Raw genomic sequence first — 23,578 nt, 5'->3', positions numbered from 1 at the left:
TAGTGTTCCCATGTATAAATAAATAAATTGTATATTTATAAACATTTATACACTCCTTTCTATTTATAATTCTATATATGTATATATTATGTATATTATTCTAGTGGGTTAGCCTTGGCTAGCTGCCAGCTGCCCACCCAGCCACTCTCTCATGCCTCCTCAACAGAACAGTGGGGAAAAATAAGATGGGAAAGGTCATGGGTTGACATAAGGACAGGGAGATCACTGACCAATTACTACTGTCACAGGCAAACCAGACTCAACTTGGGGAAAATTAATTTCATTTACAGCAAACCAAAACCAGAGTTGGATGGTAAGAAACAAAATCTAAACCACCTTCCCACTCAATCCCCCACTTCTTCAGGTTCAACTTCACTCCTTCATTGCTGACTCCACTACCTTCATCCCACCCCGAGCAGCACAGGGGGATGGGGATTAGGGTCAGTCTGTAACAGCTCCTCCCCACTGCTCCTTTCTCCTCACACATTTTTTTGAATTGTGATGATGATGTAGGTTTCTGGGGGCCAGTTAAGACTGTCAAGAACAGTGCAACATTTGATAAGCCCTATGAGGAACAGTGGGTCAGAAGAAAAAAAATCTCATCTACTCAAGGTTGCCTTTGCCAACAGCCAATGGAGATACTGGCTTCCAAAAAGAGTATTTATAGACAGGTCATGGCCTTTCTCCATTACACCTTCCACCCTTTCAGCATGCAATACTTTTCTGGTCATCAAGGTGCTATGACTTGGTTGCTGTTCCTTGCCAGGACTGCCTCCTATGCCCTGGGAATCCTGCCTTCCTTGTGCTCTGCAGTCCACCAAGTGCTGCCAGGTGTTGGGTATGGAAAAGCTGCAGGCAGAAAACATGGAAAGAGGAAAACCAGGAAAACTCTGCCTGGCTGTAGCTCTGCACAGCTGTGCATTCTCCATTGTTTGGCATCTCACTTGCTGGATGACAGGAGATGCTCCAAGGTACATTGTACATTGTCAAACAGGGCCTTAAACTGTAACTTTGAGGAGGGACCGAACATGAGTTTGGGGGAGTGATTGGTTGTGTCTCTGAAGATCTCACACTGGGCAGTTTCTGTTCTTAGCAGGAAAGATTAAAGAACAAGTGAACTGCACATCATGACTGTTTTTATGCAGTTTAAACAATGGTGGAGCTGGAACAGCTGACCTATGTGTGCATGTTGACAGACCTGTGTATGTCCATGTCCAGGTGCTTTCTTTTCTTAGTGTTAAGAGTTGACTACAAGTCCCTGAGTATTTCAGCAGGAATGTGTGAATGGGTAACCTTGTCTCCCAGGACTTAAAGCCCCACATACTATTCAAAATGCAGGGTCCAATCCTGTGATAGCTTCTGCAGCCCCAGAGACCCTACAGGAGCATAACAATGTGGTGGAAAAGCCCAAAACCTGCAGGTGCTTTTCTGAAAGGAGACTTTCCACCACCCCCCAAAGCTTCCACACCAGGAGGCTATAAGAAGAGGATGCATTGCCCATGCAGGATGTTTCCACATATATAGAGGGTACATACTCAGAATACTATGTCAGGAAAAGCATCCTTGGACTTAACAATATTTTCATATATGGTTTGGTCTCTTGGTGGTGAATAGATGGCAAAATAGCATCATCAACCCCTGCTTAGTTGAATCTGATCCATATAAATAAATAATAAATAATCCCCTGCTTAGTGTGTTTTTAACAGTATACTCCCAACGCAGATCATCCATAGTTAGAGCATGTTCTTGCAATCTCAGCACTGTGCTCTTAAGCATTTATTTGATTGGAAGAAGACAGCAATTCTTGCCAAAGCTACAGCTGAGCCACTACTGAAGATAACATAAATCCTAAATTCAACTGTTTTTGTTTTTCTTGCTATAGCTGAAGGAACTGAATATTCTACAGTGAGGATAGGATGGTAGGCTAACACAAGAGTAAAGAGAGAAATTATTTATTTAGAACACATTAGGAACACTGTTCACAGTACATCATAACAGGCTGACTACATAGTGGGATGATCATAAAAGGGTGACTTAAAGCAAAGAAAAGACAAAGCATAGATTATAGGCTAGTTGTGGAAACTGGTGTTTTTTTCCCTCCCATAAGCAAAGCTGTACGAATAAAGACTTATCTCATACTATTTCTGCACAGGTAAAAGATTGATTTACTCAATCTGTGCATTTTCTTTATTTTGTATAAACATACCAATACTTAGATTAACACTTCCATACAGTTTACAATGTTTAATTTAAATACAGTATTATGTCTCACTGACTTGTTGACTTAAGGTGCAATTTATCAAAACCTACAGTAAATATTTTCTTCTTCTCTTAATCAGTCCTCTTTGGCACGCTTCTGGTTTATTTAAATACAAAAGTGTAGGATTTAATCGAGTATATAACACTGCAGAAACTTGAAGGGTTTTTTGTTAGCATGAGTGCAATTTTAGGTTTACCACAAGCTTATTTACAAACAAAGAACTGTATATGAATTTCAGTTTACTTTACATAGAAAATGGCTATCAACTTCAATGTGCAAGGCAAAAAAAATTTGTTACAGCAACTCCTCCCTTGAGAGAGTGATTTCTGCACCACGGAAATCTTGTACAAAATGTTATAGAAAATGGAGATTTCTTACAAGGAAGTTCTTGGTGCTTCTTATCCTATAGCAAGCCACCTGAAGACATGACTTTCTGGGTCCAGAAATGCTTCATAAGATACAGTTTAGCTGACACGTTGGCACTGTAGTAGCGTTGCAGCTACAAACTTGCATGTTCAACTGGCAAACTAAACCAAGGAGCAAAAAACCAACCAGTCTGTGTAAAAAGTGTAGTGACAGTGGCTTCATTGTAGAAAAAGGTATGCTTCCTATATTCTTGATATTATACCTGTTTTTACTCCAAGGAGGAAAGGTTTAGAATTTGCACTATGCATTGCTATATCGTCTATTTTCATCTTCATGACCTCTGCCTACTTTTGGGCTGATTAATATTTGGTTAGAGTCAAAGGTGAACAACAGTAAATGGACTTATTTCTGCTTCTGATGGAGAAGTACTAGGAGGCCATCAAAGTGGACCTAAATCAGTGAAGCATCACTTTACAACAACTCTTCGAATGCCAGAAGAGCAAACCCACAACAATCTACATCACATCTGAAGGCCAATCGCAGCAGCTGGCATTCATGTGAAAGGCATGGGGAAACCTAGCTACATAAACACTGGAAATCCTTGCATGCCCATTTATTTCACAATTAAAGAACAATGAAACCCTGTTCACAGTAAAACACTTATTACAAGGCCTTTCTGGTCTCTTCATTCCTGAATCACCCAAGTGGTATCCTCTCAGCTGCAGAAATGAGTATTTTGGCACATGATCAAGTTACAGTAGGTGTCAAGTACAGTGCAATCTGTTCAGAAGGCAAGGATGTTAAAAGGGATTTCATACAGGTGCTTTGTAATGTGGATAAGATGTGAACTGCTGTGCTACTCCTGAGTAAAACATGTTTGGCTGTTCCAGTGAAGATACCCATTTATGAGCATGCTGATTCCAAAGAGGCAATTGATAGCCTCAGCAATAGTGTATATTCTTTTAAAAAAAAAAAAAAAAAAAGTATTTTACAACTGTCTTTTTCTTCAACTTATCAGCAAGGACTAAAAGTGGTGAGTTCCAATTGTTGGGAGAGGTTATGAGAAGGGGGCAGAACTGGTAAGGAGAATCAGAGTCTGTGTAATAAATCAAATGCATGTGAGATGCAATTCATTCTCAATTATCCTTTAAGCTTTTTGAGATATTGCATATGGCCATGTCCTTTAGTGTTCCTGTTCTACCTGAAAGCTACTGGCTTTAGAACTGAGATGTCTGCGTGAAGGATATGGTGTCAGACTTATCCACAGCAAAGCCTCCATTGATGTACGATTTCTTGGTCTCTGTTTCATCATTATCAAGTATTGTTGTTTCCAAGGCAAAAGGATTGACTATGTTGACTTCAGAGGTGACATCCATCTGCTCCAGCTCCTTTTTAGAGAGCTTCTCCACTATCCCTGTACCAAAGGCATCTCCCAAGACATTCACCATTGTTCTGAATCGATCCCTATGGAATAAAAAATGTTGTTAGACAAACCACTCTGTAAGTTACTTAGAAAATCCTTTAGTAAAAAGTAAGCTACTCCAGCAAACGCAGAGCTGTTTTTTTCCCCAGTGTAGATTTGGTGTAATTCTCCAATTAAAAGAAAAAAATCATGTAGAACAAGAAATAGAATTTTCCCCACATGTATTTGAAGAAACCTGGAGTCACTTTCATAACAAATTAATTTGTACAGGGTGTGCAAAACTGCAAGTCACATCACTAGTCTGTTAAAGCAGTAATCACACTGCTCTGCATAGCCTTAAAAAAATGTTGTAGGGATCACTTCTCAGGCCCTGAAGTATGCTACACAGCTTGTTCTCTTTGTGATGAGACTGCTTTTGTTGGGCGGAGAGACTATGGGGTGCAGCATAAAAGTCTGCATTGTGCCTTTTGTCTTTCTAACAGTCATTTCCTCAGCCAGAAGCCTGCCCAGCCCAGTATCTTCAGTATTCTGGCCCAAACCCTGGAAATGGGAAAGGCTATCTTCTGTTAGCTTCTCATTGTTAATGGACTGAAGTATGAAATCACATTGAACAAGTCACTTAGAGGAATATGATACTTCTGTACTGTTGATTTTTCTTCCAACAGAAATGTGACTTGTAGGCCTTAAAAATTTGCCACTACTTGTCAGAGGAGCAACAAAACCAAGCAATATAGCAAAGTTTGAAAATTGGTGTGGGAGTAAGGTAGGGACAGTGGAAAGTCATGCTTCCCTGTTTTTCTTTTCAGCTACCCAGCACTGCAAGGGCTTTGTGGCAGAATGAGTTGCTCTGCCTGTGGAGAGATGTTGAGGTGGATATACTCACAAATAGAAGGGACTGCAAAACCAAAAGTGAAGTAAATGAGCATGTCTTATATACATATTCTTCAACTACAACTGCTGATCTCCAGTGCTAAAAAGTGCCCATGTATTCTCCATGTTCATAATACTTTGATTCTATTCTCAAAATTTTTCTATTCTTCTTTAAAAACATGGAAGTACTCCTCAAGCCTATGTAATAAAACCTTGGTAAGTTCAGAATTAACTAGAGGATTGTTAATGAGCCACTAGTAGCAGGTTGCAAAATAATACATATTAGGCAATAAGTACAAAAGGCGAAAGTGTTAATAATCTACATGGCATCATGATGTGCATTCCATCTGCTGAGGTGCAAAATGCACTGGCAATGATCCCTGGTACATGAAATTAATCTTTAATTTGCTTTACACACCAAGACACTTTAATCTGAAAAATATCTCAATTAGAATCAGAAACAGCTTGAATTCTTTGTCTGTTTCATGGTGGAAAAGCTAGCTTCCATGTATTTGTACTGTGCCTAAGAATCATATAAATTGTGGACTTTCAAAGTGGAGATGAGATCAGATTTGTAAAACTATGATTTCTATGAGAAATAGGGAATTACTGTTCCCTTTCTCTCTCTCACTCCCCTAAAAGAGAGGGCATCAAATAAAATGATTAGGACATAGATTAAAACAAACAAAATTAAATATGTCTCTGTGCTACACATTGTTAGGTTGTGGAATGCCTCTCCACAGGACTTGTGGAAATCTAAAAGTTTATATGGGTCCCAAAAGCAGTGAGGCATTCATGGAAGAAGAAGAAATCTCTTGAGAACTGTTAAAACAAAACCCACCTCTAGCTCAGGAATTCTGTGAGGTGCAATTTGCAGAAGGCTAGGAAAGTACTTTGGGAAAAGAACCAATATACTTTTGTTCTGTTCTTACACTCTTCTTCAGATACCTGCTCTGAGCCAGCAGTTTGTACTGATCTTCCCCATTCTTAGCGAAATTAAATGCCAACTGGGCAAAGAAGAGAGCTGGAGAAAACGAAATTATTGTGGAACATAGCAAACAAACCTATTAGACCCTGTTGCAGACAGCTGATGGGGAGAACGTACTGGAGCTGTTTTGTTTGGAGCAATTAATGCTTATACAGAAATTGAATTCATTCTTAGATCCATTGAACAGCCCTGATTTTCTGGAGATTGGCATATCTGTCTACAGCTTGCAAAATTGAGTTATATAATCAAATAAATTATATATATATCTGTGAAATACATAGATTGCTGCCAGATATCCTTCAAGAAAATGATTGGGAAGGGTGGGGGAGGAACAGGAATGCATTTACCTTGAGTGTAAATATGAGCCTAAGAAGAAGACATGCAGAGACTATGAAATGATTAAGATCTCTTCACTGATACTAATGAATTACCATCCATGCTGAGTTGCTGCAGGTGAACAAGACCTTGGTCTGAGCACTAAAGCTCACAGTTTAGGAGACAAAAAAGCTGTATTACAACTAAAGCTATACTCCTTAAGTTGTGAATCCTGTTACTCTCTCTGTGAATCATGGGACAAAACTGAATACTGATGTCCTTCTGAACTCTAGAATACACTCCGTGATTGTCTGGGCTTTTGCAAAAGTAGCAGAGAAACATCTCTGTGTAAGTTGAACAGAAAAGATTTCTGGTGAAAATGCTTTTCTCCAGAGAGAGCTGCTTAATGGGACTGAGGGATTTTGATGTGCTCTGAGGTGAGATGGTTGGGATCAGGCACAAGGAATGCTTTCTGAGCTTGCATGTGTGTGCTTGTTGATTAAGGGGCTGGGTCTTTAAAAAACTCTTAGTGAAGAAAAGCCCTAGCAAAGTAATGCTGGCAGCACAGACCCCTGTACAGCCTGCCACGTGTGCATGTGGCGTCCAGAACCAGCTTTTCTTAGTTCATGTTGTGCTCCACTACCTATTCACCAGTGTATCGATTTTATGTGCTTTGTGGAAACCAGCTTGTGGCTACATTTCATTTTTATGAATAGCGTACAAATTTAGCATAACATGGTGGCAGTTGACACTCCAGAGGCACTCCTAGGTACTGTCAAATTTGTTTTCCCGAGTATTATGGTCATGATTTATTAATGCTGTGGCCACTATTTTAAGGTTGACAGCACTTCTGGATGTGAGATTATTCAATGCCATCCCATGCAGTGGGACTTCTTTCAGAATTAAAGCCGCTACTGCATTCAACTCTATATTGAATAAACCTGGCCATAAGAAGAATCTTTCTCCAATTCCTGCAACAGTCCTAAATGATTTTGTTGCTTTCTTTCTCAGACCCAGATGATCCCACACAACTTATGTAAACATTAAAAAAAAAGAAAAATATTTATTGAATGCCTTAAACTTACAGAAGCCAGTCAACTGCAATGATCAGAGTAACATCCTCAGCAGGCAGGCCAACAGCGCTCAGTACAATCACCATGGTGACGAGTCCGGCTTGGGGGACACCTGCAGCCCCAATGCTGGCTGCTGTAGCTGTGACACTAAATCCCACATAAAGCCCAGAAAAGGCATTCAGAATACATGTTGCTCACAGAAAATCTATTTTTCTGGCACAAATAGGCTTACTTCACTGCAAGAAGCAAGCCCAAATGTTCCAGTTTTCCTCCTGAACAATATCAACTCAAAGTCTGGTGACAAGTTTATGGGACAAGTCAAGTACAGATACTGTTATGATTACACTGCAGAGTAACAGGCAATGCATGACTAACAAGCAAACTGGACTGATCAGAGATAGAGGCTGAGTTGGGTTTGCAAGTGTTTGCAGTGGAAGAATAATGGCAATTTCCAGAACGATGCTGTATACCAGCTGCATGTCCTGGCCCATCCCACTTCCTCATCAGGTTGCACAGGCAAGGCCTCGGACCAAGCAGTGAGAACATTACTTCCTGTGCTGTGAATGATAGTTTCAACTTTCCCATGGGGTAACCAAAGTTAATGTACCATTCATTAAAAAAAACCATTTCCAACAAAATGCATGTGATGGCTTTAGTCTTACCTGATGGTAACTATTTGGCCAATATCCAGTTCTAAGTCATTCAATTGTGCAATAAATACAGCTGCTACTGCTTCGTAAAGAGCTGTGCCATCCATGTTGATGGTAGCTCCAACTGGAAGAACGAACCTGGTAATTCTTTTGTCGATGAAGTTTTTTTCTTCCGCACAGCGGAAGGTGACAGGCAAAGTTGCTGAACTGGCACACAGATAAACACATAAAGTAAGCACAGGCAACAGCATATCGTTTCCCTTATCTTTCCTTTTCCTCAGAGCCTGATCTGCTCTAAGACTTAGGATCTAAGGCAGGCAGGAAGCGTGCACCATGAAAAAGCAAAGTAACTTTTGTTATCTCTTCTAATTACAGGAAGAAATAACAAAGTCTTAGTTATCCTCAAAATAACATAGTAAAACCGTCATGACGTACACAGTCACAGAAACAGCGCAACAGCTTAAACTTTAGCAAGTCTGTGACTAATGAACTGAACGGCAAAGAACTGTCTCCTCCTGGGAGAGGCAGGCTCTCATTTGGTGTAAGGCCAGCACAATCTATAGTGCCCCTCTGGGTACTACAGAAGTAATGATGAAAATAATATTTCAACCTCCAGATGATTGAGAATTGTACAGGTGAAATCAGGGTATGTAACAAAGTAGCAATAAAATCAGAGTGCAAACAATGCAATTACTACTAAGAACATTACAGAAAATAAATTTTTCTTTTGTTTACCTGGAAGAAATCATAAGGGCTGTCAGAAGTGCCTGTGCCATACCCATGGCAAACCGAAAAGGATTTTTCCTTACTATTATTAAGTAGATCAGTGGCAGAATTATAGTGGAATGGATTGCAAGTCTGCAAAATAGAATGCTCTAGTTAAACAAATGGATCCATCTCATTGTCTTGTTTTAATAAGACAGTGATAATAGGTATCTAGTTCTGTCCTCACATACGCTTATGAAACACTAAAGGTGACTTTAGTGACACCCATGTTCACAATTTAGAGTATACAATCTTAAACAAAACACAGACTAATGCTGTTCTACACTTTCTTTTGGAAGGGAGAGAGAAATTATTAATTGTCTCTCTTTCCAAAGTACAACAAGAATTAACTAATATATTGGAAATAATTTTAAACTGATGAAGATGAGAAAACTAAAGTAATAAATAGTATTTAAACTGATATGCAGAGGGCGATTTGAAATAATGCTAAAACACTCCACTCTCCTGCCAAATCCTTACAATGCAGACTACAGACAAATCAGAAAAACAAAATGATTTTTCTAAGTTTATCTGCCTTTATTATAGAACACATTTTGGAATTAAAGGTAAATATGGTTCCCAGTCAGGGAAACATGAAGTCCACATCTTTCTGCAGAAACTTCAAACATGATCCTATAAAAAAATCCGCACTTACTTTGTGGAAAACTCTGTAAGCTTAGGTCTACAATTAAAATGTAGTGAGGTATTTCAGATCGTACACATGAGATATGTGTAGTCTCGCCATCTTTAATGTTGTAAGATGCTGAAATACTGTCTTTTGAAACTGTTAATTTTTAAAATTAAGTGTGTTGACATGCAAAAGATCGAATTGTCCTCTTGACTTCAGCTGCTTAGGTGTATTTACCTGGATATTTGGGTGGGTCTCAGGGACAAATTCCTCCTTCAACTTGTGCATTAATTTTGAACATTGTGCATTAATCCTGAATGTATATGAATGCAGAGCTTTGTGGGCATTAAGATTAGAGGTAAACAGCCTGCTGTGAGTATATTTGAAATGAAATATATGTGACGGGTATGTGAAATATTTCCTATGTTCCAAGGTTGCAAGCAGCTGTAGCAACATCACCTTCCTGTGAATCATCATAGCCTGGAAACATAAAGCCCAGAACTGTTGTCATGTATAACCTTGGGATTTTTACTCTGTCCTCACAAGATGTTCTTCTGAATGGCACTGCATTTTAATAGTGCTTTGTGATTTCAGAGTAGCTGATAAAGATAGCCATAAATCATGGTACCATTTGTTCTGCCAAAAATAGGCAATTAAGAGAGCAGTAGCCACAGTACAGAAATCCACAACAGCACTAAAGATCACCCATAAAACCTAACTATTTGTTTCCTTGGAAAAATTACCTTTTTAAAAACAACACGCATAAAGTTTTCATTCTGTATGTGAACAAATGATTTATTTAGTGGAATGTAAATAACAGCATGCAACGTGTATTGATAAAATTTTGTACAGAACTCTAGAAAGAAACCTAATAATTTATACAACAGTGCCTGAGAACAAACTGAATTCTTCAGAACATATAGAAAGAAAAATAAAGTGGTATGCGTGTTGTTGGGTCTCTTAACAAAATGTTGACGAGAGCAAACATTTCAAGTATGTCTGTGTCTAGAAGCATACTGACTTCCAAATAGCTATTTTGAAAAATTTAGATCTGCACTTTTTTTTAGTGGCATCATGAACATGGCATTATCCAAAATAAAGTATTTGTGCATACCTGCTTTGCTACTACTGATTTTCATGAAACAAATTTGAAGTAATATATATTTTCATGCATGAAATGCAACTCACAGCAAGCTGCCGAAATTTTTTATACCAAAAATCGTAATCAGCAACTGAAAAGAGAAATTCTAATAGCATTCAATTTTAACATAGGAAGACTCTTGTCCCTCAGAATTCCAAACTGGAATCCCTTATAGCGTCCAGAGATGCAGTTGCCTTGCTGCTTTCAGAAGAGACAAAGGCATAGGCAAGGGAGACTCTGCTTGCTGCAGCTTCTTTTTTTTTTCCACCTCAGACTCTGAGTCCTCTGACACTTGCACTATGCCTCCTACTTTGATTCTCCTCCTCTGTGACTGCTAACATGTCCTCATCTGGACACGGCAGCCATTACAAGTGAGAGGGTGAAGATATTTAGTGGCCAGAGCAGAGGCACTGGGGGAAGTCTGTTCCCTCACGGTGACCTGAATGAGACATAAAGACTGAGAAGTGTTGCAGACAATGGTGGGTGAGAGCTGGTAGGGCTGAGAATGTAAAAGGTCATGAATAATAAAGCTGGCAAGAAGGTGAGAGAGAAGATAGGCTGGAAAGGGAAGGTAAAAGAAAGGAAGAGGAGGATAAGACACACCAGCCCTCATTCTCTTGCACATTTTTCCTGATACGGAATACAGGAAACGTGTTTAAGATAACTTGTAATTCTCAGGATGAAGCTTAAGAGGAGGATGATAGACAGCTATAGAAGATGCTGATGAACAGAACACACTGTAAACAGACAAGGTCAAGCAAATAAGGATGAAACCCAAAAATATGGTGGGAATAGCAGTGTTTAAGAAACAAAGACAAAGAAAGAGCACAACTTCTCCTGTTTGCCAAGAGGTGAGAAAAAGGGTATTCTCGCAGGCTGGAAAACGCAGAACAAGCACCTTTTCCCTGCAGCCTATGGCCTTGTGTGTACATCGTCATCTTTGCTTCTGTGATCTGATTACAACATGCTCTCCCTGATGGTCAGTTTTTAGAGAACGTGCTGCTGTTAGCCCTTCTCCACAATACCCTGAGCATCACCCACTGTAGGCCATCCCATAAGAGACAGAAAGCTGCAGAGATCTACCCTAGCACCCATCAGGGAAAACTGTGGCATGTGCAAGGGAGTACAGTGGAAAAGAGACTTTTTATCTCCAGGGATGTAAAAGTAGGCACCCTTACTATATACCATCTTTTTGATGGCACCTGGGAACCTACTTAAAATTGTTGTGCCTGTCAAGCTCATGGTTACCACCTAAACAGGAGACTATATATGATGGTAGTTTACTCTGCAATCAAAGTTCTCTGGAGAAGGCACTGTGTCTTCACACACATCTTAAGGAAGATAAGCCCTGTCACAGTGCAAATAGTAACCATTAATAGGTAAAGAGTTATAAAACTTGCTATCAGATCTAAAACTGTAAAACTTGCTATCTGATCTAAAATGGAAATCAAAGGGCAGTAACAATCCATCCAACATATTCTTCCTCTGAGTTAATTGGAGTTAATAACATAGAAAACCTGCAGAAATGATAGTGTCATTCTATAAATGACTTCTACCTAACCTGTGGTCATGGTCTCATTTATAATTTATATAGAAAATATTAGTCTCTTGATTTATAGTCTCTTGGTAAACACCAACTTTTGCATCCTTTAAAAATTTGATTTCTTTTCCAGTTCTAAATGGAAACTCACAAAAAACTGCATTATGCATTAAACAAACATAACTTGCACTCATCTCTGTAACATTTGCAAAAGTCATGATTCAGTGCTATTTCTGGAGCTGTAATTTTTACTTAGAAAGTCATTATATCTCAAATGATTTTTGAACAGCTAGTCCAAACATACTGGCTTATGCATAAACCAAAACAACTCTGAAATAAATATGATTATCTAGCAAAGATTAATGCAGAAAAAAGAGATCCTTCTGGACTATTTATAGAGAAGTTTGCATTCAAGACTAATATATTACCCTTCTCTCTGCTTGCTCATCAGAAAGTGTGTGAATGATGTTTGAGGAATAGCATGCATATGCATAAAGTGGTGGGAAGGAAGCTCTTGAACAACTCTGAATCTAGCCTCTAGACAAAACATGAATAAATCCTTAGCATACTGAAGGAATTATAGGACTGGATGCTAAGGCAATGAACCAAGACAGCCTAGAAGTTATGCTTCACTGAATTGGAAATAGAAATGTAAATGCATTTAACTTATTGGGACTGTAAAATCCATCTATCTATCAAAAGGGTTCTTTGTAGGATACTTTCAGAGATATATTTATAACCTATATGACTTGGAGCAGTTAAGTTGGCCCTTCTAAGGCTCCACATGTGCAAGGCTCCACATTGTGCAGGTGTAACTGCCTCCACCCAGACTGTTCTACACAGCCAAGGGTCTAGAAAAAGAATAGAAAAAAATGTTTTGATGCTTGGCTAAGTTATTCGGATAGCAACTGCTGCTTTTGCCACTTCACCGGCTACCTTCGCCTTAAAGGAGTAACTAACAAACAGTGCAATTCCCAGGGCTTCTTTTGATGTCAGCTGCCAGCTCTGCACTGTGGTGGGAAGGGATCAGTTTCCTCTTTGGCATCATTTATCATGCACTGCAATTACTATGCATTTGTACGGGGCAGTGGAGCTGGTCCCATGGAGGTTCCCAACTTAATCCAGATACTTGTGTATTTTCAATAGGCTGGCAACTCCCAATAAGATGTAACTCACAACCTCACCCTTTTCCAACTTCTTCTAGTATCTAACAGAAGCATTACTACTCTCAAAAGTACAATGATATTACCTGTTTCAGCACCAAGCTAAGATGAAACAACAAACACAAGAACAGCCTTTGCTTTTTTTTTTTTTAAATGCAAAGCAGTGACTTTTTAAACAAAAATGTGCATTCAGCAAAACATGCATTCAAAACATCCTCACACATCCTGACATAATTTTCACTGACAAGAATTTTTGTGTCTGACCTAGAAGAGGCTGGGTGTTGTAGATAATTGAGTTGTAATCAACTGAGCTCTAAAAACTGCAAGTGTTTAATTTAATCTTTGAGAAATTACATACCCACTTAGTACTGTAGCCATATAAAGGCCCAGTTTACGAAAGATTTCCCAGTCCTCAACTTCTATTATCTTCCCAGCAATTAAAAACACGATACCAATGGGCATATACCTAGAAAGCAAAAATAAAGCAATTAAAAATGCATTCTGAAAATATGGCATGCTCACAACGGAATAATTTCTCGCACAGTATAATTTTTTACAACAGATGGAAGGTTTTTTTTACATTCTATTACACAACTGAAGGTTTTTTTATATTCTATTATACAACTAACTTTATTCACTTGCAACAAGACTGCAATAGAGGTGATGAAAAAAGATTAGAAAATCAGAGTAAATGTAGCCCTATGCATAGTCTAACAAGTGCTGTATGATCTGGTGTCACAGAATATAGAGAAGTTGGGAAGGGGTGTGAGCTTTACCCTACTGCAGCAAATGTTTATGCATAGCTATAAGCTTACTTGGTGGTGGAAGTCTGCAGGGCTGAGACCAATATCTGTGCATTCTGCAATCACACACAGATGGGAAAGGTCTCCTGTGCTTACAGCAGCTGCCTTGCAGCACTGGGGGCTACATGTGGGCCTCCTGCACAGAATAAGAGTGATTTTAGTATCTTGGGATAGCACAGTCATCAGTGTGTTGCTTGATGGGGGGGTCCTCATCCCCCAGTAAATTTACACAAGGCCATGCCTTACAGACACGAATAGCTGCATGGGCTACTGCCTACAGAAAACTCAAGGCAAAAATCAGGACTTATGCTAGCACCAGCTCCACTGCATTTCTTTTAGTACCAGAGAGCAGGCTGTCACAGAGACAAGTTGCCACTTCAGAGCTTTGAGTAGTATAAATTAATTTACAAACTTGTGAAAATATAAAATGTATCTATTTGAAAATATAAATTATAAATTTATAAAATGTGTGAGTGCTATGTCACAAATAAAATAGTACCTTGTCCCTGTCCAAAGCAAGGACTCCTAGTTCCTTCTGAGCCCTGAACTGGGTAAAAGCAGAACTAATTCCTCACACTACCAGCATCAAACTTTACCTTATTCAAGACAACCGCTCCCACATCTGTAGAAACACAGGGAGCCTGTAGCCACAGCTTCAGGCACATACAAGACACTGGAGAGTCAGCTTACGGGTCAGATCCTGTATTTGTAGCATGTGCTAACTCTCAGGTGTCATTAGCGGTAATTTGCTGCAGAGTGAGGCAGCCTGTTTCATGGGGCTGTAACTCAGTTGGGGACTGAACCAGCTGCCTAGTATAGGACAAGCTGCAGAAACTAATTTACATTTCTTTAAAGGCAGCAAGAAGTGTGTAACTAAACCTTGGACAGGTTTACTGTTTTACAGGCATCTCAGTGTGCTGGGATGGAAGAAAAATCCATGGAAGGGACAGATCTCATAAGCTACTATTTGTGTGAACACATGGATATGAGCAGAGTATTGTAGTAAATGGCACAAGGTGCTCCATATGCAGGATCAAACTCTGGAAAGGATTGTGTGTGCTTGTAGTCCTGATCCTGTAATTGTGATCTCCATGGACAAAACAGCTGTGGAGTCCAACCAAACACTATCAGATGAGTTGCTACATTATTAATTTGTTTTTCCTGTCTGAGAATATTATAAGAGAATATTGTGAGAACATTGTCTCACAAAGCCTATTAGCAGAAGGTAAATGATGCTAAGTTGTATTTTGTATACCATTTTGGATTTTGCTCTGTGCTGTGGCTTGTATATTAATTTATATTTCTAAAGGAACTTAGCTCCAAGGACAGCTATCCCGTAACATAATGGCTATCAGGGAATAGTGTTCGAGACTGAGAAGGGCATGTGGGTGTTAATGCTTCTACAGTCCTCAAATCACTAGTGCAGTTGTACTGGTTTGATATAAACTTCTAGCAAGAATGCCTGAAAAACTCAGGTTTCTTGTGTACCAGTAGGACTGTTTCTTTAGTATACAGTAAGTGGAAGCCCTGTCTCCGGTTTCCTCAAAAGGATCAAATTCTGTAGAAAGGAAAATTTTTACCAGCCTTTCTTTTAAAGTTGTTTGCTGTAAAGCACTATAACAAAGCAAACATGAAGCATGAGTCTGCTCCTACCTCTTAAATCACAAAATCCACTTAAAGAAGTTGTTAGAAAATGCCAATATGTCCTTGGACTTACCACATAATTATCTGAACTATTCTCATTGTAGCTTCGTTCAGTGCATTGAAAAAATCCACCAGCACTTGTCCTTTCTCTCCCATTTTCCCAATAACCATTCCAAAAACAAGACAAAAGACGATCAACCCCAGCACATTGATGCCATCAGAATACATGCCCACGATTTTGTATTCTTGGGTTTTGTTCTACAGATGAGATTCAAGAGAAAGAAGTTACTATCTGAAAACACTGAATTTACTTTAAAGACTTCTAAATGAAAACATATTTAGATCTTTCTTTGAAAAGACACGGAGCTCTTCCCCAGTCATTCTATTCCCTTTCTGGCAGTGCCAAGTGGGCAAGTTCAGGAGTGAAGGTAGAACTAAATTGTCTTTGAAAGCTTTGTATTTTAAAGCTATGCAAGGATCTGACCAAATCCTAGCAGGGGATAAAGCACCCCTTAATTTATGTTGCCCTTTCTATAGACTTCTGACACAAAGTATGGCAAGGTCTATATATCTGCAGTCATGTCTTCAATATACTCAAGACATACTCCCTACAGTGGAGAACAAAACACAGCTGATGTATAATCCTTGTGGTTATTTCTGAGGAACTCGAGGGTTTATGCCTGGATTTAAGATGAATAGTCTGTCGCATAAGAACTGAGACAATGGTGTCCAATTTTGCTCCAAGTTTAAAATCTATTGTTCAGCTGAAATCAGTGAAATGGCACAATTTACAGCAGAACTGGATGCACATAATGTAAAAATCTTACTAAATAGATTGGTATTCGCACATTCCTCTGTGTTTGTGCAGTATGAACATGTGAAGGAAAGGGTGTAATTCTTCACTACATGCTGCTTCAAGGTTTAATTTATGTCTTTTCATATAGCTCATGTTCCCATGCTCTCATTACTATGAGAGCTATACTATGAAATTTGGAAGTATAATAAAATGCATATTGATTCAGTAATGTTCACAGTTCTGTGTTCATATTCTAGCAAATTCCTTTCTCCCTCTCCTCCAGTGTAAGTCTAGGCTCTATAGACCACCAACACTCATAAGCTTTCCAGACCTCTAATCAGAGGCTTGTTAAACCTCTTCTTCACTTTTGTCTCTTTACATTTTTTTGCAGAGTAACAAACTATTAATTAACAAATGCCTACCAATGTTTTGCTTTCCATTAAAAAAAAAATTATGATTTTCCATTCCTTTCTTTCTGCAGTGCTTACAGTTATCTCATTGCTGCTCATACATCTTGTGCTGATATACATCTAGCCTTTCCACAGTGACTGTTTTCTCTAATTTCTCAGCAAATTGACAGTTCATTAGCATATACATTTAATGGAGTATATGAATGGAGTATTTTCTCACATTATCTTTGGACTGCTTAATTACCAGTGGAGTCCTCTGGTGTGCTTAAACCTACTTGAAGATCTTCATAATCACCTCTAGTATTTACTTATTAAGTTTTGTGCCCTTGGTAAAATCTATCTATGTACCATTTCCTTCCTTTTCTCAATCACTAACCACATCACCTAAACCAAATTTATTCTATGTTCTTTCTCCCCACTTTATATATCATGAAGGAATACAACAATAAAGGTCACACCTCTGAAGCCTCTGCTGTCGTAGCAGTTGTAACAGGTTCTTCTGTAAATGTGGAGCTATTTTTATCCACGCCAGTTGTAGGTTCAACTTTCTCACGTTTGGTTTTATACTGGAAAAGTTTTTTAAAAAATAGAAGAACTTATTTAGAAACATGAGGAAACTGAAGAATGGACAAAGGCATAGCCTTTGCCCAGTAAAAATAAGGGAAAAATGAACCAAGCTGACTTGAACGTATCAAACATAGACGAACAGGTTATTTCTCAATTCATGTGAGCCATCACGGTTCTGTGCTTCAGATGCTGTAGATCAAACAAGTGATTCACAGATAATATGCTATGAATTCTGCACCCCAGGCATTCGGATGCCCTGTGGACCTGGTGTAGTCTTGTTGGTGATAAGATATATCCCCTTATTATGAGTCCCTGAAGGTCCTGTGCACGAAGCAGATGAACCAAACAGATTTCTTCTTCCCCTCCCTACCAGCCTCAAAATTCCTGGGCACCAGCCTGACTACTTCCCTCCATACTGGCCTTGAAGTTCCCAGGCACCTGGCCAGCCAGCTAGTGGTGACAACCCCATCACAGAAGAGGGAAAGCGTAACAGCACCCAAAGCACTGTCCATAAAATCAAGCAGTTACAAATCCTAAGGGACAACTTGGACCGGAGCTGCTGCCGGACAGTGAGACCCGGGACCCCCCGATGGCCAGGGACACCTCCACCATCGTCTGCTTCCTCTGAGGACTGAGAGAGTGACTCATATTCTTTTATAAGTTTTTTGAGTCTAGATCATGATTGTTACATTGATACAGCAAACCAACTATTAAGATTTGACCCAATCTGCAGAGGGTCCAGGCGATTAGAAACCATAGGCTAAGTGGTGCTATTGTAGAATTGTACTACACTGATTCTGCCTATAGAAATTCTGTGCTATTCTGATTATAAATTCTGTGCTATACAAATGATAATATCCTATCAAGAAAATAAAGCTTTAATTTTAACTACGATTTAGTGCTGTCATCATTCTGCCAAGGATCCCTAAAAGAACCTGTCTGTCCCCTTAGTGTCGGGTGACAGTAATTAACATATGAGAAAAACTACATGAAGAAATTTTATAAACTGGAAATATGTTCAGTACTGTGCACAGCAGGACAGTTAACATCACTTCCTAGGAAAGGTTAACTACCTCACATACAAAGCTCAGATAAACTGGTCGGCAGCTGCTGGGGAAGACAAAAAAAGGAAGCAGAAAAACCCAGTATTTACAGATAAAGATGAGTTAATCTGAATTAAATCTGATATATAAACAGCAGTTTCCTCTTTAATCTTGCAAATTTCACTTTTTCTGAAAGATGTCTCACATAGACTCTACCAATTGGCTGCCTTTTCCTTAAGGTGGATCTTCAGGTCTGGCAATGGACATTAGACACAAGACACATTGGGGTGAGGGCTAAGTTATGGGGACTTCATCAGACACTGAGGGTTTTTAAGAACAAGGAAATAGATCCTCACGACATGGTTCTTCTACCTCTGCCTGTCCCAAAAGGAAAAATCTTGTCTTACACACTGCTTGGTTTCTGCACCCAGCTCCTAAACAGTGTCTTTTTGCAAGGGATCATCAAGGACTTAATAGCTGATAACAGAGTGTTTATCACAATGGCAATGAAACCAAGATACATTAAAAAAAGTATTTTTATGGGAGATTAAGTAGCCCTGGACTTCTCAGAAATAATTCTTAGCTGACATAGTTTTGCGGGACATAAAAGAAGAGTAATTTTTAGTCTGCAATGAAAAATACAGTAGCGAAGAGGAATGTTCAAACATACCTGTTGAAAACAGGCCTGGACAAGGTTTTCTGGGAACATATTCCTGTTAAAAAAGTAGAGGCATTTCAACATTATAGCATACTAAGAACAAGTTGTTCATATAAACAAAATGTTAAAATCTGCTGCTTGAAAACCAGATCAGGTTGTGTTCCTTTATCAAGAAAGCAGTGTATTTAGCACCATCAGATATAAAGTCCAAAGAAATTAAGGGTTCAGGACTCCTGACGATCAGTTGACTGTTTTCCTGCTGTTGAATTTTTAAGTTTATTTTTCAGTTTTTGACATTTCTGTTGGTAAGCTACTAAACCCAGTGGATTTCTCCCTGAGGCATCATCTCCATCATTTGCATGAGGAATATAGGACATACCATTCTTATAGGATTTGTCAAATATAGGCAAAACCAACCTCCCCCTCCCCCCCCAAATGCTGTGCTGGAAGAATCAGATATTTGATGTGCTCTATTGTAGTTTTGAATTCAGAAATTAATCTTGGCTGATGGAGGATTCCCATGTTATTCCAGGGTCAAGAACCATTTTCGCACACTGAAAAATTAGGAAATTGGATCAGAAGCAGTGCAATCCAGTTGTATGCCTCCTTTCCAACTGCCAGTTTCAGATTCAAATGATTGCAGAAAAAAACCATTAATTAGGTATTTATTGAATACCCAGTCCAGTGCAGAAAAAGGCAGTTTTTATATTGAAGCAGAAGGCTTTATCTCCCTTCCAGATCTTTCACAAACTCCTGCCTTTATTTTTCAAGTTTTTAAAGCAAAATTTCTTCAAAGGCAAGAGTAGTTTGTACAAGCCTGGGATTTTCCTTAATCTTTACAAGCCTGTCCGGATTTGGATCTTAAATCTAATGAACATAAAAAAATAGGAAAAGTAACTATACCTTTAAAACAGAATTTCAGATCTCAAACTCCTAATTTACAGTCTTAAATTTGTTTACAAGAAGTTGAGCTATAAACCGTAGCAAAAACTCAAACTACTCTGAATTACAATTCACACTGCTTTTTACTATAGGAAGACTTTTTTGTGCATGGAACTACATCAGCCCTGTGAATACCTGTGGAGATGTTCACGTGGAAGTTACTGGTAACAGACTGCATTAAGTTTTATAATGCAGCTGAAGATTGCAGAGTTTCCCTCATTGATTCCTGGGCAAGTGACCATGAGGAATGAGATGAGCTATCTAAGGAGATGCCACTCTGGTCATGTACAGGCAGGAGGAGACAGAGGCTGGTAAGAGCTGTGGGGGGCTTTAGGGTTGAGGACTGTTAACTATCTCACAAACAAACCTCAGAGAAATTGAGCTGTTCTTAAAGGGGTCTACCTTGATCTGTGCTGGGGCAGAGATGCCCCAGATGACAGCAGACATTTGCTATTAAATAAGACAGTGACTTTTTCAGGGCATATATATATATATATGTATATATGTGTGTGTATATTTTACAAATGTTGAAGAACTGTGTATCTGGAGTTTCATCTGCAAATGTCAGTCACATTTCCTGAAATAAAAAATGTTGAGAAAGCCAATTTTAGATATGTGGCAGTTGATTCTTACATTATAGATTAAGTAAAAAATCTACAAAAAGAAAATAGTGGGCAGGAATAGTGATACAAAACAGAGACTAATTGCAGCTAGAGAAAAAAAATAATCCACAGAAACATTTTTTAGGGAACTACTTAGCCACTACTGGAAATGCAGCCCTTCTTTGTGAATTTTTTCTAATTCATTAAGCACTTTAGCTCTGAAAACCTGCTCAAGTCTTCTGCAGACTTTTCTAGGGGTTTCCTTCTTCTAACCACTTTAGGATGGTGATGGGGAAAGACTCATTATAAGGTTGTCTTAGATACCAGTGATGCAACCCTAAGAAACCTCTGCATACTGCATCTGTTACTCTACGTCCTGCCTTGTGGAAGGGAAACATAACACTGCAATTTCAGGTGGCTGTCTATGCTGGATGACACAGAAGCTGCCAGTCAGTAACTTGCCAACGATTCAATCCTTTCTGAATATTTTCTTCATAATAGGTAAATCTTGCATATCAATTTCTGCGAAGGAGGGAATTTTTGTTGTCATTGGTTTATTGACCGAAGTCTATGGTGTAAAGAGAAATTATTTTAACAAACTGCTTTGAATATACTCTAAAATGTCTAACCTGTTGGAATACAAGTTATTCTCTCCTTATTCATCCATGCAACATTAGAAAGCATTTTTATTGTATTACACATCACAACTTCATTTGTATTTGTTTGGACTTCTGCAACAAGGGTATGGAAACTATAAAAGAAAACCTCACCTGATCAGGTCCAGCATGGCGTCAACCGTACTGACTTCTGGGGTACTGCCCACTCTGTCGATCTCATTTGCTGTTTGAGGCACTCCAGGTTTAATGGTCACAACTAAGACAATCCCTGCAGGGAGAGAAGCAGAAGAAGAGCTCACAGTGCAAGCACAGGCACTGGTGCATCCTGCCTCAGTATATCCCGTGTAGCTAAATTCTTCATGAGCTAAACTCACCAAATGCTTTCCCTGGGTGCTCATGCAGGGTTGTTCAGAAAAGAGAAGTCTACAGGTGGTGTCCTTAAATGTGTGGGTTCCCCCAACACAGGAGCTACTTGTGGCCTTGTCACTGGACTTGTGCACTCTAGCTTTGGTTTTGCAAGTATGATACTAAATCACTACTGCTCACCAAGAGGGTAAATTACTTCAGCTGGGCTTCAACTGAAGTGGTCTGCAACATTTTGCATGGTTGTATTTTGAATTGCTGTTTACCTTTTCCCTTATGCAGCTCTTCTTGTTACTAACTAGCTTTCAGATATGAATACAAGTGCATTGCCCTGTGACCTCAAAGTACAAAAGGATGTTTTGGTAAAGTTAGTTAGCAATAAAGTTATGTAAGAGAAGGGCTTCAGAAACAGACTAAAATAAAAAATTATGGGCAAGAAATACTAGCTTTGACCTTGTGAATACTAAAATCAATGACAAATTTCCCATTTACTTTAGTGGCTTCATTTTAGGCATTTTTACTATTATATGATATACTAGGCCTTTCCAAATGTATGTTATTTTTTATTTTCTTTTTTTTTTCTCCCCCAAATCCAAACAAACCTAAAGCAAGTGAAACTACTACGTCTCACTGTAGGGAGAAAAAGGCATTTGGATGACTCTTCCAACCAGCCAGGAACAAGGCTTTCTAATGATAGCTGTGAATAAAAGCAGAACTGAATTTGCGTAACTCTGCAGCGTGAAACAAGTAATATCATAGCATCATAGAATAACTTAGAATAGCAGGGACCTCTGGAGATTGTCTGGTTTAACCCCTCTCTCAGGGTAGGGACAATTTCAAAGTTAGATAGATATTAATGTTAGTCTTTATTAATTTTCCTCACTATGTATTCCCAGAAAATTCCCAGACAGATGAGATAGCCTAAATGGTGTAACTGCAGTGATATATTATTCTCAATGATGCAACCTCTAGAAATTAATCCGGCCTTATACGCCTGTATGTGATTCTTTTTCTATTGTTAAATACTGCTTTGCTTTACAAGTAGGCCACATACAATGTACATTTTGTCATTCAAATAAATACATGTTTCTTTTTAGTGGGTGATACCTAGGCACAGTATTCACTCAGGCTCAACAAAATACAAAAATAAACCACAAACTACATGACAGCTGATAGAGAAGGGTTTAATTTTATTAAAGAAGGCCTTCTTTTATTAAGAAGGCAGGCTGAAGATGTTTGTTTAAGCAAATAGGGAAGATTTCAAGGTTGCTTTTAGGGAATGAACTTCCTGCAAGAGGAGATGTGGACTTCAGAGAGGTAGGAGTAGAGCCTGACAGTGACAGAGGGGACAAAAACCTTTTAAGAAAGAAATGAGATGACAATGAAAGCAATATTTTCTGTCATTCTTTCAGGTGAGACACATTATACATTCTTGCATCTGAGAATCAGTGACAATCTATCATTCTGCTATTGAGGAAATTAACTTTGTAGTTAAGGGTGGCCTTTGATGTTCATTCAGCTTTCCCACTGCTGGTCACTGATTACCTAAGCAGACAGCTCTTCATCTTCCCTGAGCTGAAATGTACAGTGAAATTGCCTGTGGCTTCATATTGGATATTAATACAGCCCAACTGTGAACAGGGGGACTAACTTCTCCCGGTATCTGGCTACAAGTATGTCAAGATGTTTGGTATGAATCCTGTCTCTTCTCCGCATCCTGTCTTGGGAAATTAGTAATGTCACAGTGCTGTATACTTGTAATTTGGTGATGCTGAGGATTTTAAAAGTTACAGTATCACAGAGTACCTAGTATTACAGCAATGACTGTAGTGCAGAAATAATATATGACTGCTCGCAAACCAATCTTCCCGGAAACGCTGGAATCCAAAGCAGCGACACCTGCAAAAAGAACCACAAAAACAAAGTAAAAAACATTCTTACAATAAACTTG

General features: G+C 38.9%; 1 protein-coding gene across 1 annotated transcript in view; it reads right to left on the bottom strand.

The window, feature by feature from the left end:
- Nucleotides 1–1,936: 1,936 nt before the first annotated feature.
- SLC1A1 (solute carrier family 1 member 1) overlaps nt 1,937–23,578 on the bottom strand; it is a 56,725-nt gene continuing 35,083 nt past the window's right edge. The window contains exons 3-12 of the mRNA XM_069775772.1: nt 23,434–23,526; nt 21,418–21,532; nt 19,116–19,158; nt 17,294–17,401; nt 15,703–15,887; nt 13,541–13,648; nt 8,681–8,803; nt 7,958–8,152; nt 7,308–7,442; nt 1,937–4,090 (exon numbers count right to left, since the gene is read on the bottom strand). Coding sequence (XP_069631873.1) covers nt 3,844–4,090; nt 7,308–7,442; nt 7,958–8,152; nt 8,681–8,803; nt 13,541–13,648; nt 15,703–15,887; nt 17,294–17,401; nt 19,116–19,158; nt 21,418–21,532; nt 23,434–23,526 — 1,352 coding nt within the window. The 3' untranslated portion in view covers nt 1,937–3,843. The remainder of the gene's footprint in view (nt 4,091–7,307; nt 7,443–7,957; nt 8,153–8,680; nt 8,804–13,540; nt 13,649–15,702; nt 15,888–17,293; nt 17,402–19,115; nt 19,159–21,417; nt 21,533–23,433; nt 23,527–23,578) is intronic.

This window comes from Haliaeetus albicilla, chromosome Z (assembly GCF_947461875.1).
Source record: "Haliaeetus albicilla chromosome Z, bHalAlb1.1, whole genome shotgun sequence".
Lineage (NCBI taxonomy): Eukaryota > Metazoa > Chordata > Aves > Accipitriformes > Accipitridae > Haliaeetus > Haliaeetus albicilla.
The sequence above is the reverse complement of the archived record's forward strand: the minus strand, read 5'-3'. Positions and strand labels throughout refer to the sequence as shown.